At 36.6% G+C, this 16,555-nt stretch overlaps 1 protein-coding gene across 1 annotated transcript in view; it reads right to left on the bottom strand.

Moving 5' to 3' along the window:
* LOC122702002 (phospholipid-transporting ATPase ABCA3-like) overlaps positions 1-16,555 on the bottom strand; it is a 267,396-nt gene that overhangs the window by 26,029 nt on the left and 224,812 nt on the right. Inside the window, exons 25-26 of the mRNA XM_043915524.1 lie at positions 7,403-7,528; positions 6,984-7,178 (exon numbers count right to left, since the gene is read on the bottom strand). Of these exons, the coding sequence (XP_043771459.1) occupies positions 6,984-7,178; positions 7,403-7,528 (321 nt within the window). The remainder of the gene's footprint in view (positions 1-6,983; positions 7,179-7,402; positions 7,529-16,555) is intronic.

Below are 16,555 nucleotides of genomic sequence, written 5' to 3'. Positions count from 1 at the left end.
ATAGGTCAGATGTTTCACAATATTTGGCAACAATTTCTTGGGCATTACACCAATTGCTCAGCAAATAAAAGAAAAAATGGACAAAATGGATTTTATAAAAAAATTTTAAATTATGTACATATAAGCACACTATCAACTAAGTTAAAAGGCAACCCACTGAATGGAAAAAATATTTGAAAATCATCTATCTGATTAGGTATTAATAGCCAGGTTTTATAGAAAATATTGGAAATTCAATAAGAACAACTTATTCCAAAAATTGGCAAGGACTTGAATAAACATTTCTTCAAAGACTATATGTAATTGGACATTAAGTATATAAAAATGCTGACTATCAGTGATCATTAGAGAAATATAAATTGATACTACAATGAGAAACAATTTCACATCAATCAGGATAGCAACTATTAAAAGGAGAAAGTAATAGCTGCTATCTAGATTATAGAAAATTGAACCCTGAGCCATGTTGGTGAGAATGTAATACAGTATAGCTAAAAACCACGGAAGACTTTATGGCAATTCCAAAAATAAAAATAAAAGCAGAATTAATGAGCACAGCATTTTCACATACATATGGCACAAAATACTACTACAGTGAATTCAACATGGCAATAAAAGTATTATTGTACACCAAGAACAAGTGGGATTTATATCTGTGATGCAAGAATAATTCACCAAACACAAAAAATGTGATGCACCAAGTTAATAAAATGAAAGGTTAAAAATCACATGATCTTTTCAAAAAATGCTGAAAAATCATTTGGTAAATTCAGCATCCTGATAAATGATAAATGAAAACTCTGAAAACTTTAGTACAGAAGGAACATATTTCAACATAATAAAGCCTATATGTAACAAGCTCAAAGTTAACATTACACTCAGCAGTGAAGAACTGCAAGCTTTTCATTTAAGATCAGGTATAAGACACGGGTGCCTATTCTCAGCACTCCTACTCAACATAATATTGGAAGTCCTAGTCAGAGCAATAATCAAGACAAAGAAATAGAAGACATCCCACTACTAGGCATATATCCTGAGGAAACTGGAATTGAAAAAGATATATGTATCCCAATATTCATTGCAGCACTATTTACAATAGTTAGGATATGGAAGCAACCTAGATGTCCATTGGCAGGTGAATGGATAAGGAAGTTGTGGTACATATACCCAATGGAATATTATTCAGCTATAAAAAGGAACACATTTAAGTCAGTTTTAATGAGATGGATGAACCTGGAGCCTATTATACAGAATGAAGTAAGTCAGAAAGAGAAAGATAAATATTGTATATGAATACACACACATGTATGTGGAATATAGAAAGATGGCACGGTCAATCCTAAATGCAGGGCAGCAAAAGAGACACAGATATAAAGAACAGACTTTTGGACTCTGAGGGAGAAGGTGAGGGTGGGATGAGTTGAGAGAATAGGATTGAAACATATGCATTACCATATGTAAAATAGATACCAGTGGGAGTTTAATGTATGACACAGGGTACCCAAAGCTGGTGCTCTGTGAAAACCTGGAGGGAATGGGGTGAGGAGGGAGGTGGGAGAGGGGTTCAAGATAGAGGGAATACATGTATGCCTATGGCTGATTCATATTGATGTATGGCAAAAACCATCACAATATTGTAATTTTCCTCCAGTTAAATTAATTTTAAAAAACTTAAAAAAAGAAATATAAGACATCCAAAGCAAAATGGAAGAAGTAAAATTGTTTCCAGAGAAGAACTTGTACATATAAACACCAAAGGAAAAGAATCTGTTATAAACAATAAATGAACTCAGTGAAGTTGCAGGTTACAAAATCAAAATAGAAGACCACTTCTATTTCTATATACATGTGCTCGCTTTGGCAGCATATATACTATTTCTATATACAAACAATGAGCTATCTAAAAAAGAAATAAAATTATCCTATTTACAATAGCATCAAGGATAATAAAATACTTAAGAATAAAATTAGCCACAGTGGTTATATTGGTTACTTGTTTTAATAAAGACTAGCATCTTTAACTTAGTAATATGCATTTAAGGTTCATGTTATCTTTTCGCAACTTGATTGCCCACTTCTTTTCAGTGCTGTATGTACTCCATTGTATGTACGTACCTCAGTGTATATATTAATGCACCTATTGAAGGACTTCTTGGTTGCTTCCAAATTTTGGTAATTATGAATAAAGCAACCATAATAATTTGTATGCAGGGTTTTGCATGGACGTAAGTTTTCAACTTCTTTGGGAAACAACCAAGGGTACAGTTGCTGGATTGTATGGTATATTTAGTTTTGCAAAAAGCTACCAAATTTTTCAAAAATCACTTTGGCATTTTCTATTTGCACCAGTAAAGAATATTTCTGTTGCTCCATAAATACACCAGCATTTGGTATCATCAGTGTTTGGTTTTGGCCATTCTGATAGGTGTTTAGTGGTATGTCATGTTGTTTAAATTTGCATTTTCTTGATGACATAAGTTGTGGGGCTTCTTTTTCTTGATTCACAAAATCCTTTTTATTTTAAAGGTATATTTTAATGTCATCTCTTTTATTTCTAATTATATAATTTTCACAAGTCTCTCTCCTATACCCCCATCTAGTTAGAAGTATAGTTAGACTGTTTATCTGATATTTATTTTCTTTTTTAATGTAGGCATTTATTAATATGAACTTCACTCTTAGTACTGCTTTTGTTACACTCCTTAAGTTTTGGTATGTTGTATTTTTTCATTTTCATATGTCATTAAATATTTTTAAAATTCCCTTTTGATTTCTTCTATGACTCACTGTTCAAGGATAAGTGTTTACAATATTTGTGCACTTTCTCACTTTCATGCTATTACTGATTTCTAGTTTCATTCCATTTTAGTCAGAAAAAACAACTGGCATTATTTTGATCTTTAAAAAATTGTTATAGTATGTTTTGTCACCTAACATATCATCCAAACTGGAGAATGTTCTGTGTGTGTTTGGGAAGAATGTGTATCCTTCTGCTTCGGGGTTAAAAGTTCTAAATATGTCTGTTAGGTCATTTAGTTTCTAGTGTTGATCAGTTTCACTCTTTATTGATTTTCTGTCTGAATGGTTGTTTTTTTTTAATAATTAATTAATTTTTTAGAGGCTAATTACTTTATTTTTTTTTCAATTATTTTTATTAGTTGGAGGCTAATTACTTTGCAACATTGCAGTGGGTTTTGTCATACATTGACATGAATCAGCCATGGAGTTACATGTATTCCCCATCCCGATCCCCCCTCCCACCTCCCCCCCCACCCGATTCCCCTGGGTCCTCCCAGTACACCTGGCCCGAGCACCTGTCTCATGCATCCCACCTGGGCCGGTGGTCTGTTTCACCATAGATAATATACATGCTGTTCTCTCGAAACATCCCACCCTCACCTTCTCCCACAGAGTCCAAAAGTCTGTTCTGTACATCTGTGTCTCTTTTTCTGTTTTGCATATAGGGTTATCGTTACCATCTTTCTAAATTCCATATATATGTGTTAGTATGCTGTAATGATCTTTATCTTTCTGGCTTACTTCACTTTGTATAATGGGCTCCAGTTTCATCCATCTCATTAGAACTGATTCAAATGAATTCTTTTTAACGGCTGAGTAATATTCCATGGTGTATATGTACCACAGCTTCCTTATCCATTCGTCTGCTGATGGGCATCTAGGTTGCTTCCATGTCCTGGCTATTATAAACAGTGCTGCGATGAACATTGGGGTGCACATGCCTCTTTCAGATCTGGTTTCCTCAGTGTGTATGCCCAAGAGTGGGATTGCTGGGTCATATGGCAGTTCTATTTGCAGTTTTTTAAGGAATCTCCACACTGTTTTCCATAGTGGCTGTACTAGTTTGCATTCCTACCAACAGTGTAAGAGGGTTCCCTTTTCTCCACACCCTCTCCAGCATTTATTGCTTGTAGACATTGTATTGGTTTTGTCATACACTGACATGAATCCACCATGGGTGTACATGTGTTCCCCATCCTGAACCCCCCTCCCACCTCCCTCCCCATCCCATCCCTCTGGGTCATCCCAGTGCACCAGCCCCAAGCACCCTGTATCATGCATCGATTGCCTGGACTGGCAATCTGTGTCACATATGATAATATATATGTTTCAGTGCCATTCTCCCAAATCATCCCACTCTCGCCCTCTCCCACAGAGTCCAAAACACTGTCCTATATATCTGTGTCTCTTTTGCTGTCTCGCATACCTCCTAGAATATTGGACATAAAAGCAAAAATAAACAAACAGGATGAAACTGTCTGAATGTTTTATCCATTTTCTATCTTATTACTACTGCATTGATTTCTTCTTTTAGATCTATCAATATTTGTTTATATACTTAGATGTTTTGATGTTAGATTTACGTGCATTTACAATTGTTATGTGATCATGTTGAATTGACCCTCTTTATCATTGTGTAATCTTCTTTGTTTCTAAAAACATTTTAAATCAATGTATACTTTCTCTGATGTAAGTATAGCCCCTCCTGCTTTTTTTCCTTACAATTAACATGAAATATCTTTTCCTGTGTCTTCAAATTGCCAACATCCTTTGGATCATAGAAAAAGCAAGAGAGTTCCAGAAAAACATCTGCTGTATTGAGTACACCAAAGTCTTTGACTGTGTGGATCACAACAAACTGTGGAAAATTCTTCAAGAGATGGGAATACCAGACCACCTTACTTGCCTCCTGAGAAATCTGAATGCAGGTCAGGAAGCAACAGGTAGAACTGGACATGGAACAATGGACTGGTTCTAAATTGGGCAAGGAGTACGTCAAGGCTGTATACTGTCACCCTACTTATATGCAGAGTACATCATGTGAGTACATACTGTCACCTTACTGCTTATATGCAGGGTTACATGCTACTTTTATGCAGAGTACATACTGCTTATATGTCACATACTGCTTAGATGCAGAGTACATATTGTCACTTATATGCAGAGTACATCATGTGAAATGCCAGGCTAGATGAAGCACAAGCTGGAATTAAGACTGCCAGGAGAAATATCAATAACCTCAGATATGCAGATGACACCACCCTTATGAAAGAAAGTAAAGAGCCTCTTGATGAAAGTGAAAGAGGAGAGTGAAAAAGTTGGCCTAAAGCTCAGCATACAGAAAACTAAGATCATGGCATCTGGTCTCATCACTTCATGGCAAATAGATTGGGAAACAATGGAAACAGTGACAGACTTTGGCTTCTTGGCTCCAAAATCACTGTAGATGGTGACTGCAGCCATAAAATTAAAAGAGGCTTGCACCTTGGAAGAAAAGCTATGACCAACCTAGACAGCATATTAAAAAGCAGAGACATTACTTTGCCAACAAAGGCCCGTCTAGTCAAAACTATGGTTTTTCCAGTAGTCATGTGTGCATGTGAGAGTTGGACTATAAGGATACCTGAGTGCCAAAGAATTGATGCTCTGAACTGTGGTGTTGGAGAAGACTCTTGAGAGTCTCTTGGACTGCAGGAGATCAAACCAGTCAATCCTAAAGGAAATCAGTCCTGAATATTCATTGGAAGGACTGATGCTGAAGCTGAAACTCCAATACTTTGGCCACCTGATGTGAAGAACTGACTCATTGGAAAAGACCCTGATGCTGGGAAAGATTGAAGGCAGGAGAAGGGGATGACAGAGGATGAGATGGTTGGATGGCATCAACGACTTGAAGGACATGAGTTTGAGCAAGCTCCATGAGTTGGTAATGGACAGGGAAGCCTGACAAGCTGCAGTCCATGGGGCCGCAAAGAGTCTGACATGACTGAGCGACTGAACTGAACTGATGTCTTCATTTTAGTCAATTTATACCCTTGAATCTACAGTAAGTTTCTTGTAAATAGCACATAGTTGGATCTTTGTTATTCATCTATTCAGCCCCTCTGTTTCTTTTTTATTTTCTGTGAGTATAATGAATTTAATCCATTTAGATTTATTGATAGGGAAGGATTTACTATTGTCATTTTTAAGTGTTTTATTTAATCTTATAGTTCTTTTGTTCCTCTTTTTCTTCTTGTCTTCCTTTTTGTTTTGTTTTCTTTTTTTGATAGATTTTGATTTATTTCTCCTTTTATGAGTGAAACATCTAAAGATATTTCTTTGTAGTTACCAAGAGGCTTTTTAAAGCTAATACCAACTTAAGTTCATTAGCATGCAATAGCACTCCACTTCTATCTCTTATCTCTCCAGCCTTGCCAGGGATTCTTAGATCCTCCTAAACTTCTGTGCTTGTCTAAACCATTGTGTGTGTTAGTGGCCTTAGGAGATGAGGGTGTAACAAGTCCTGACAGTGCCCTGAAGGCTGAGGAAATGATCAATTCAGGCTCCTAGAAGACTACTAGTTCTTACGCACTTGTTGAAACTGCCTTTCAACTCTCCACATTCCAGGGGGGTTCATGAATGCCCCATCCTGTTTGCCCTCAGAACTAGGTGGTTTGAGAAACAGTCTTTCGGATGGTAGACAAAAAATTGAGGAGCTAAATGTGTGAAGCTGGGAGTTGGGAGTTCCATTCTGGTTGTAATGCATTATTTTGTGGGTGGGTTTTATGGTGCAAGTATGTCTCAGCTTATCCTACCCATCTTGATGTGGATATTTTCTCAGTTGTGTGATATGTAGGAGTCTTTCAACTAGTTTTGGATTCATCTCAGAGGGAATGGACCCCAGTTTAACTGTTTATTTGGTGCATCCAAGGAGGGAAAGTCAAGGGTCCTATTTTACCATCTTGCTCTCCGATAGTTTTAAAGAAAATTAAAGACACTCTTAGATTCTCTTGGTAAGGCTGTTCTAATTGCCTCACCATCTCTGACCAAAATTCTCATTTCTCTCTAGAATCCATGGGCTAAGTCAACAGTAGTGATATCAATGTCTACCATGATTCATGTCTATCATTTCCCACAAGTTGCTTTCTGACCTTCACCCACAAATCATGTTTCTCACACCTCAGGCAGTAATGATGTCTTACCTTTAGGATATTTTTGGTGATGCTGAGGCGCTCAACGAACACATCCCCAGAGGAAGCAACCTCCTCTCCAGTCAAAATTTCGAAGGTAGTAGTTTTCCCAGCTCCATTTAATCCAAGCAACCCAAAGCACTCCTGCTTTTGGATTGTAACAGAGATATTTCTCACAGCTAAAACGATTGGACTTGAAAAATACACCTTAAAAAAATACAGAAAACATAATATAGTAAAGAATACTTACAGGTCACATACAAACAATACTTCAGACTCCCATGGACCACCTCAGATAGTTTCACAAGAGTCCTTCTATTCTCTTGAGAGAATACACATAGATTCAAAGAACCACAGTAAGCCCTTAACATTAATGACATACTCTTTAATAGAAATTAAACCATTATAAGTTGTTCATCAAATTATATTACCTTTGTGAGTTCCTTAATAAGCACTGTAGCATTCAGTGACTCCTGAGAGTGCTCCAGGATTCTATTTCTTTCATTTTGTACATCTTCATCTTCAGATTCCCCAGATAATTCCTTGGATACTCTATCCTATATTTTAAAAATAAGACCATAGATATAGATGCACTTTAGACATCTGGTCTACACTGGTTGGCTTCAGGAAGGCTAAACTGAGATAATCTCAAGAATGTCAAAACAGAAGTTTTTACTCATTTCCAAATGATTTCCTGCATATCAACTCAGATCTCACATATTTCCTACATCCAAAGTTTAAAACCTATACCATGAGCAAGTAGCAAGTTCTTAACAAAATGGTCACTTCACAAAAAACTGCAATCACAACAAAACTATTAACTATAACTAATAGTTATTTTTAAATAATTTATTTTTTATTTTTATTAAATATAAAGTTATGTTTAATAATAAATGTATAAATTATAAGATATCAGAAGAGTTGAGAGTAGGGAAAGAGTAACACTTTTCTTTCAGAGAAGAAGAGTGGAATCCAAGAACAGACTCACATAAGAAATGTTTAAGATGAATTTAAATAAAATAGGAGCTCATTAGGCAACTTATGATGGAAAAAAAAGAATAGGTAAGACATCCCACAGAGGGAAAATAATATGGAAGAATACTCTATGACTTGTTTGTCATTCTTTTTATTTTGAAAGAATTTAGATGTACAGAAGGACAGGACAGCTCTAGTATACATTTTAACTTTGCCTAATGACATCATATAGTAATGATACATTGATCAAAACTAAGAAATTAACATTGGTTCAGTTCTATTAACTACAGATCTTACTGACGTTTACTGCAAAATATTTTGAATGCTTTAACACTATTTTTAGTATAAACTATTTATTTAAGCATAATATATATCTTTGTTGCTGCTATTCAGTCACCAAGTCATGTTCAACATTTTGTGACCTCATGAATGGCAGCACATCAGGCTTCCCTGTCCTTCAATATTTCACTTAGTTTGCTCAAACTCATGTCCATTGAGTTAGTGATTCCATCCAACTACTTCATCTTCTGTTGCCCACTTTCCCTCCTGACTTTAATATTTCTCAGCATCAGGGTGTTTTCCAATGAACTGGCTCTTCACATCAGATGGCCAAAGTATTGGAGCTTCAGCTTCAGCATTGGTTCTTCCAGTGAATTTTCAGGATTGATTTCTTTAGGATTAACTGGTTTGATCTCCTTGCTGTCCAAGGGACCTTCAAATGTCTTCTCCAGCACCACCGTTCAAAAGCATCAGTTCTCTGGTGCTCAGCTTTCCTTTATGGTTCAGCTTTCACATCTGTACATGACTACTGGAAAAATCGTAACCTTGACTATGTGGACCTTTACAGGGAAAGTGATGTCTCTGCTTTTTAATATGCTGTCTAGGTTTGTCATAGCTTTGCTTTCAAGGAGCAAGTGTCCTTTCATTTCATGGCTGCATTCACAGTTTTCAGTGATTTTGGAGACTAAAAAAATTAAGTCTGTCACTGTTTCCATTGTTTCCCCATCTATTTGCCATGAAGTGATGGGATCAGATGCCATGATATCAGTTTTTTGAATGTTGAGATTTAAGCCAGCTCTTAATGTTAAAAAGAGTTAGTTCCTCTTTGCTTTCTGCCATTAGAATGGTATCATTTGCATATCTGAGGTTGTTGATGTTTCTCTTGGCAATCTTGATTCCAGCTTGTGATTCTGGCCTGATATTTCACATGATGTACTCTGCCTATAAGCTAAATAATCAGGATGGCCATATACAGCCTTGACGTACTCCTTTCTTAATGTTGAACCAGTCCATTTTTCCATGTCTTGTTCTAACCGTGCTTCTTGACCGGCATACAGGTTTCTCAGGAGGCAGGTAAGGTGGTCTGGTATTCCCATCTCTGTATTTTCCATAGTTTGTTGTGATTCACATAGTCAAAGGCTTTAGCATAGTCAATGAAGCAGAAGTAGATGTTTTTCTGGAATTCTCTTGTTTTTTCTGTGATCCAATGGATGTTGGCAATTTGGTCTCTGGTTCTTCTGCCTTTCCTAAATTCAACTTGCACATCTAGAAGTTCTCGGCTAAAATAGTGTTGAAGCCTAGCTTGAATTATTTTGAGCATTACCTTAATAGCATGTAAAATTAGTGCACTTGTGTGATAGTTTGAACATTCTTTGGCATTTCCCTTATTTGGAGTTGGAATGAAAACTGATCTTTTTCAGTCGTCAGAGTGTTCCAAACTTGCTGACATATTGCTGAAACTTTAAGAGTGTCATCTTGTAGGAATTGAACTAGCTCAGCTGGAATTCCATCACCTCCATTAGCTTTGTTCCTAGTAATTCTTCCTAGGGCCAACTGACTTCACACTCTGGGAAATCTGACTCTAAGTGAGTGATCACATCATAGTGTTATGTGGGTCATGAAGAAGTCTTTTGGAGAGTTCTTCAGTGTATTCTTGCAATCTCTTCTTAATCTCTTCTACTTCTGTTAGGTCCTTACTGTTTCTGTCCTGTATTGTGCCAATCCTTACATGAAATGTTCCCTTGGTATCTCTAATTTTCTTGAAGAGCTCTCTAGTCTTTCCCATTCAATTGTTTTCCTTCATTTCTGTACATTATTTACTTAAGAAGGCTTTCTTATCTCTCCTTGCTATTCTCTGGAATTCTGCATTCAGTTGGTTATCTTTCCCTTTCTCCTCACTTCTTTTCTCAGCGACTTGTAAGGCCTCTTCATGCAATCACTTTGCCTTCTTGCATTTCTTTTTCTTGGGGTTGATTTTGGTCATTAGCTCCTGTACAATGTTATGAAACCCTGTCCATAGTTCTTCAGGCACTCTATCAAACCTAATCCTTTGAATCTATTTGTTTCTTACACTGTATAATGGTAAGGGATTTGGTTTAGGTCATACCTGAAAGGCATAGTGGTTTTCCTTACTTTCTTCAATTTAAGTATGAATTTTGGGATACAGAGTTCATGATCTGAGCCACAGTCAGCTCCTAGTCTTGTTTTTGCTGACTATATAGAGCTTTTCCATCTTTGGCTGCAAAAAATATAATCAATCTGATTTCAGTATTGACCATATGGGTGATGTTTGTGTGTGGTCATCTCTTGTGCTGTTTAAAGAGTGTTTGCTATGACCAGTATGCTCTCTTGGCAAAACTCTGATAGCCTTTTCCTTGCTTCATTTTGTACTCCAAGGCCAAATTTGCCTGCCTGTGATTCTATATATCTCTTGACTTCCTACTTTTGCATTCCAATCCCCTGTGATGACAAAGACATGCTTTTTGGTCTTAGTTCTATTACATCTTGTAGGTCTTCATAGAACTGTTTGACTTCACCTTTATCAGTGCTATTTGTTGGGATGTAGACTTGGATTACTGTGAATTTGAGTGGTTTGTCTTGAAAATGAACAAAGATCACTCTGTCTTTTTTTTTTTTCATTTATTTTTATTAGTTGGAGGCTAATTACTTTACAATATTGTAGTGGTTTTTGTCATACATTGATATGAATCAGTCATGGATTTACATGTATTCCCCATCCCAATCCCCCCTCCCACCTCCCTCTCTACCTGATCCCTCTGGGTCTTCCCAGCGCACCAGGCCCGAGCACTTGTCTCATGCATCCAACCTGGGCTGGTGATCTGTTTCACCATAGATTGCAGCCAAGTACTGCATTTCAGACTCTTTTGTTGACTCGGGGCTACTCCATTTCTTCTAAGGGATTCTTGTTCACAATAGTAGATATAATGGTCATCTGAATTAAATTCACCCAGTCCCACCCATTTTATTTCACTGATTCCTAAAATGTTGATGTTCACTCTTGCCAACACCTGTTTGATCACTTTCAATTTACCGTGATTTATGGACCTAACATTCCAGTTTCCTACACAATATTGTTCTTTACAGCATTGGACTTTACTTTCACCACCAGACATATCCACAACTAGAGGTTGTTTCTGCTTTGGCTTAGCCTCTTCATTCTTTTTGGAGCTATTTCTCTCCTCTTCTCCAGTAGCATATTGGACACCTACTGATCTGGTGGGCTCATCTTCCAGTTTCACATCTTTCTGCCCTTTCATACTGTTCATGGGATTCTCAAGGCAAGAATACTGCTATGGTTTGCCATTCCTTTTTCCAGTGGACTATATTTTGTCAGAACATATATCTAGATATGTATATAAGTCATAAATCAACATCTTAATAAGTTTTATTGTAACCAGTCTCAATAAAGTAAACAGAACATTACCCCTCAATAACAAGAAATAGGACATGTAACTCACTATGTATTGTTATACATTAATTTTGTTTTATATAAATGAAATTCTACTTTACATATTCTTTTATATCTAACTTATTTGGTGGCAATTTGTATCTGAGATTATTCTATGCTGTTGCATAAGTTATAGGCCCTTCCTTCTGATTGCTATATGCTATTGTGTGAATAGACATTTTAAAATCCATTATGCTATTGAGAGACATGTGGTTTGCTTCCTTCTTAAACTTTGCCTTATATAAATAATGTTTTGTGCACATTCTTTCAAATGTCTTTCAGTGAACATGACTATGTCTCTCTGTTGGATTTATACTTAGAAGGGAAGCTTGTAGGACTTAGTTATGCACACTTCATATGCATATAAAATAATGTTTTATTTTTTTAAAGCATAGTTATAAAATATTATATTAGCTTCCTTTTAGCTTCACATTAGCTACAAGGAAAGCCCCCTACAACATAGTAATTTCACATTAATATACACTACAAATTAATCACCACAACATCTAGTAACCATCTGTCATCATACAAAGTATTTGGAATACTATTGACAGTATTCACAATAGTGTACATTATGACCTATGACATTTATTTTAAACTGGAATTTTGTATCTCAATCTTTTTGTCTTTGTCTTTTTCTCTGAACCCTGCCATGCAATGATCACCATTGCCTCTTGTGGTCACCAGTTTGTTCTCTGCCTCTATGAGTCTGTTTCTGTTGTGTTGAGTCTCTGTCATTTGGTTTTATAGACTCCACATATAAGTATATTGTTTAGTCACTAATTTGTGTCTGACTTTTTGTGGTCTATTGACTGTATCATGCCAGGTTCCTCTGTCCTTGGGATTTTCCAGGCAATAATATTGGAGTGGGTTGCCATTTCCTTTGCCAGGGCATCATCCTGACCCAGGGACAAAACCCGCATCTCCTGCCTTGGCAGGCAGGCTCTTTACTACTGATCCACCATGAAACCCCACATATAAGTGAGGTCATAGTAATTGTCTCCATCACAAGCTGGAATCAAGATTGCCAGGAGAAATATCAACAACTTCAAATATGCAGTTGATGCCACTCTAATAGGAGAGTGAAGAGAAACTAAAGAACTTCTTGATGAGGGTGCAAGAGGCGAATGAAAAAGCTGACTTGAAACTCAACATCAAAAATTTAAGATTATGGCATTCAGTCCCACCACTTCATGGCAAATAGACGGGGATAAAGTGGAAGCAGTGACCAATTTTCTTTCCTTAGATTCCAAAATCACTGCAGATGCTGACTATAGCCATGAAATTAAAAGATGCTTGCTCCCTGGAAGAAAAGCTGTGACAAACCGAGACAGCATATTAAAAAACAGAGACATTACTTTGCTGATGAAGATCCATATAGTCAAAGCTATGGTTTTCTCTTGAGAGTCCTTTGAACTGCAAGGAGCTCAAACCCATCAATCCTAAAGGTAATAAGGTAATAAACCCTGAATATTCATTTGAAAGACTGATGCTAAAGCTGAAGCTCCAATATTTTGGCTACGTGATGTGGAAAGTCAATTCATTGGAAAAGACTGATGTTGGGAAAGATTGGAGGCAAAGGTTCTCCTTTTTGTGATTTACTGACTGTATCATGCCAGGCTGCTCTGTCTGGCTCCTCTTGTCAGGGGTAGCAGAGGATAAAATGGTTACATAGCATCACTGACTCAATGGACATGAATTTGAGCACACTCCAGGAGACAGCGGAGTATGGAGGAGCCTGGCGTGCTGTAGTCTTTGCAGTCACAGAGTCAGACATGACTTAGCGACTCAACAACATTGACAATCTGACATTTCCTTAGCATAATAACCTCCAGGACTATCTACCTTGCTATAAATAGGACACTTTCATTCCTTTTTTATGGCTGAGTAATATATTGTGTGTGTGTGTGTGTATTAAGTCACTTCAACTGGGTCAGACTCCTTGCGTCCCTATGGATTGTAGCCTGCCAGGCTCCTCTGTCCAAGGGATTCTCCAGGCAAGAATACTGGAATACGTTATTATGCCCTCCTCCAGGGGATCTTCCTTACCTAAGTATTGAACTCACATCTTTTATGTTTCTTGCATTGGTATGCAGGCTCTTTGCCACTAGCGTGGCCTGGGAAGACATATGTACATGTATATCATATCTTTTATCCATTCATTTATTGATGGACACTTGGACGGCTTCTAAGTCTTGGCTATTATAAATAATGCAGCAGTGAACATAGTGGTGCAAGTATGTTTCAGAATTAGTGCTTTCATTTTCTTCAGATAAATATTTGAAAGTGAAACTGCTGGATCATATGGTAATTCTATTTTTAATTTTTTTAGGAACTTCTATACTGTTTTCTATATTGACTGTACCAATTTACATTCCCACCAACAGTGGACCTGAGGGTTCCCTTTCTCCACATCATCACTTGCCAACCTACCTGGTATGAAGTGATATTGCTATGTGATTTTGGTTTGCATTTCCATGAAAATTAGTGATGTTGAGCATCATTTTGTGTTTCTGCTGGCCATCTTAATCTCTCTTTCTGTTAGTTCATTATTATAATGTATAGAAATGCATCAGATTTCTGTGTATTCATCTTTATCCTGCAACTTTACTGAATTCATTTATTAGTTATGACAGTTTTTGGTCTATTATAGTTTTAATAGTGTTTTGGATTTTCTGTATATAGAGTGGCATATGTAGAGTTAGTGTCTGTGGATACTAACAGTTTCACATTTCCCTTCCAATTTGGATAGCTTTTATTTCTCTTTCTTGTCTGATTGTTGTGGCTAGGACTTCCAATACTGTGTTAAATACAAGAAGTGAGAGTGGACATCCTTTTCTTATTCCTGATTTTTGAGGAAAAGCTTTCGGTGTTTCATTATTGAGTTTGATATTAGCTGTGTGTTTATCATAAAATGTCTTTATTATTTGAGACATGTCTCCTTTATACCCACTTTGTCGAGTGTTTTTATCATAAATAGATATTGGATTTTGTCAAATGACTCTTCTGCATTTATTGAAGGCCTTCTATCCATGGTTTTGTTAACATGTGCATAATATTGATTGATTTGCAGATACTGAACAAATGAATGATGGGTCATTCATTCATTCAATGAGTAATGAACTATCCAAATTCATCATTCATTCTTACACATGAAGAATCATGTGTAAAATCCTTTCAATGCATTGTTGAATTCAGTTTGCTAATATTTTGTTGAGGATTTTTGTATCTATATTCTTCAGGGATATTGGCCTGGAATTTCTTTTTTTGTAGTGTTTTTGGTTTTGCTATCAGGGGAATACTGGCCTCATGGATTATGTTTGGAAGTATTCTTTTCAATTATTTGAACTAGTTTGAGAATAGTAGGCATTAACTCTTCTTTAAATATTTGGTAGAATTCACCTGTGATTCCCTCTAGTTTTTAGACTTTAGTTTATTAGGAGTATTTTGAATACTGATTTGATTTCATTACTAGTGTTGATCTGCTAAGATTTTATGTATCTTCCTGATTGAGTCTTGGGGGATTGTGTGTTTCTAGAAATTTATCTCTTTCTTATAAGTTGTCCAATTTGCTGCTATGTAATTGTTCATAGTAAACTCATGAACCTTTGTATCTGTAGTGTCAGTTGTAAGCCTTCTTTTATTTATGATTTCATTTGGACTTTATCTCTCTGTTTTTAAAAATGAATCTGGCTAAATGTTTACCATTTTTGTTTATCTTTTCAAAGGACCAGCTTCCTGTTTCATTGACTTCTACTTTTTTAAAGTTTCTATTTATTTTGACTCTGATCTTTATTATTTCATTTCTTCTACTAACTTGGGGCTTCATTTGTTCTTTTTCTGGTTCTTTTAGGTGTGAGGTGGGATTGTTTACTTCAGATTTTTCTTGTTTACTGATGTAGACATATTTCACTAAAAAGTTTCTTAGAACTGCTTTTGCTGCAATCCATATATTTGGGAGCATTGTGTTTCCATTTTCATTTTATTTCATCTTTGATATCTTCACTGATCCATTGGATGTCTAGTAACATATTGGTTAGCTTCCACATGCTTGTGGTTTTTATAATTTTCTTCTTGTAATTCATTTTAATTTTCATACTATAATGGTCAGAAAAGATGCTTGACATGATTTCAGTCTTCTTAAATTCACTGAGATTTGTTTTGTGGCCTAATGTGAGAAAGTCCTATGTGCACCTGAAAAGAAGGGGAATTCTGTTGGGGTGGAATATTTCACATATATCTGTTAAATCAACCTGATCTAGGCTGTCTTTTAAGTATTTGTTGTTGTTCGGTTGCTCAGTTGTGTCCGACACTTTGCAACCCCATGGACAGCAGCATGCCAGGCTCCTTGTCCACCATCTCTTGGAGCTTGCTCAAACTCATGTCCATTGAGTTGGTGCCATCCAACCATCTCATCCTCTTTTGTCCTCTTCTCCCCCTGCATTCTATCTTTCCCAGCATCAAGGTCTTTCCCAGTGATTCGGACCTTTGCATCAGGTGGCCAAAGTATTGGAGCTTCAGCTTCAGTCCTTTCAGTGAATATTGAGGGTTGATTTTCTTTAGGTTTGATCTCCTCACAGACCAAGCAACTCTCAAGAGTATTCTCCAACACCACAGTTTATGTATTTATTTTTCCATTTATTTATATTAGTTGGAGGCTAATTACTTTACAATGTTGTAGTGGTTTTTGCCATACATTGATAGGACTCAGCCATGGATTTACATGTGTTCCGCATCCTGAACCCTGCTCCCACCGCTCTCCCCATTCTGTCCCTCTGGGTCATCCTAGTGCCCCAGCCCTGAGCACTTGTCCCATGCATCAAACCTGGACTGGCAATCTGTTTCACAATTGATAATATAC

This window comes from Cervus elaphus, chromosome 10 (assembly GCF_910594005.1).
Source record: "Cervus elaphus chromosome 10, mCerEla1.1, whole genome shotgun sequence".
Classification (NCBI taxonomy): Eukaryota; Metazoa; Chordata; class Mammalia; order Artiodactyla; family Cervidae; genus Cervus; species Cervus elaphus.
This window is presented reverse-complemented; position numbering and strand designations above follow the sequence as displayed.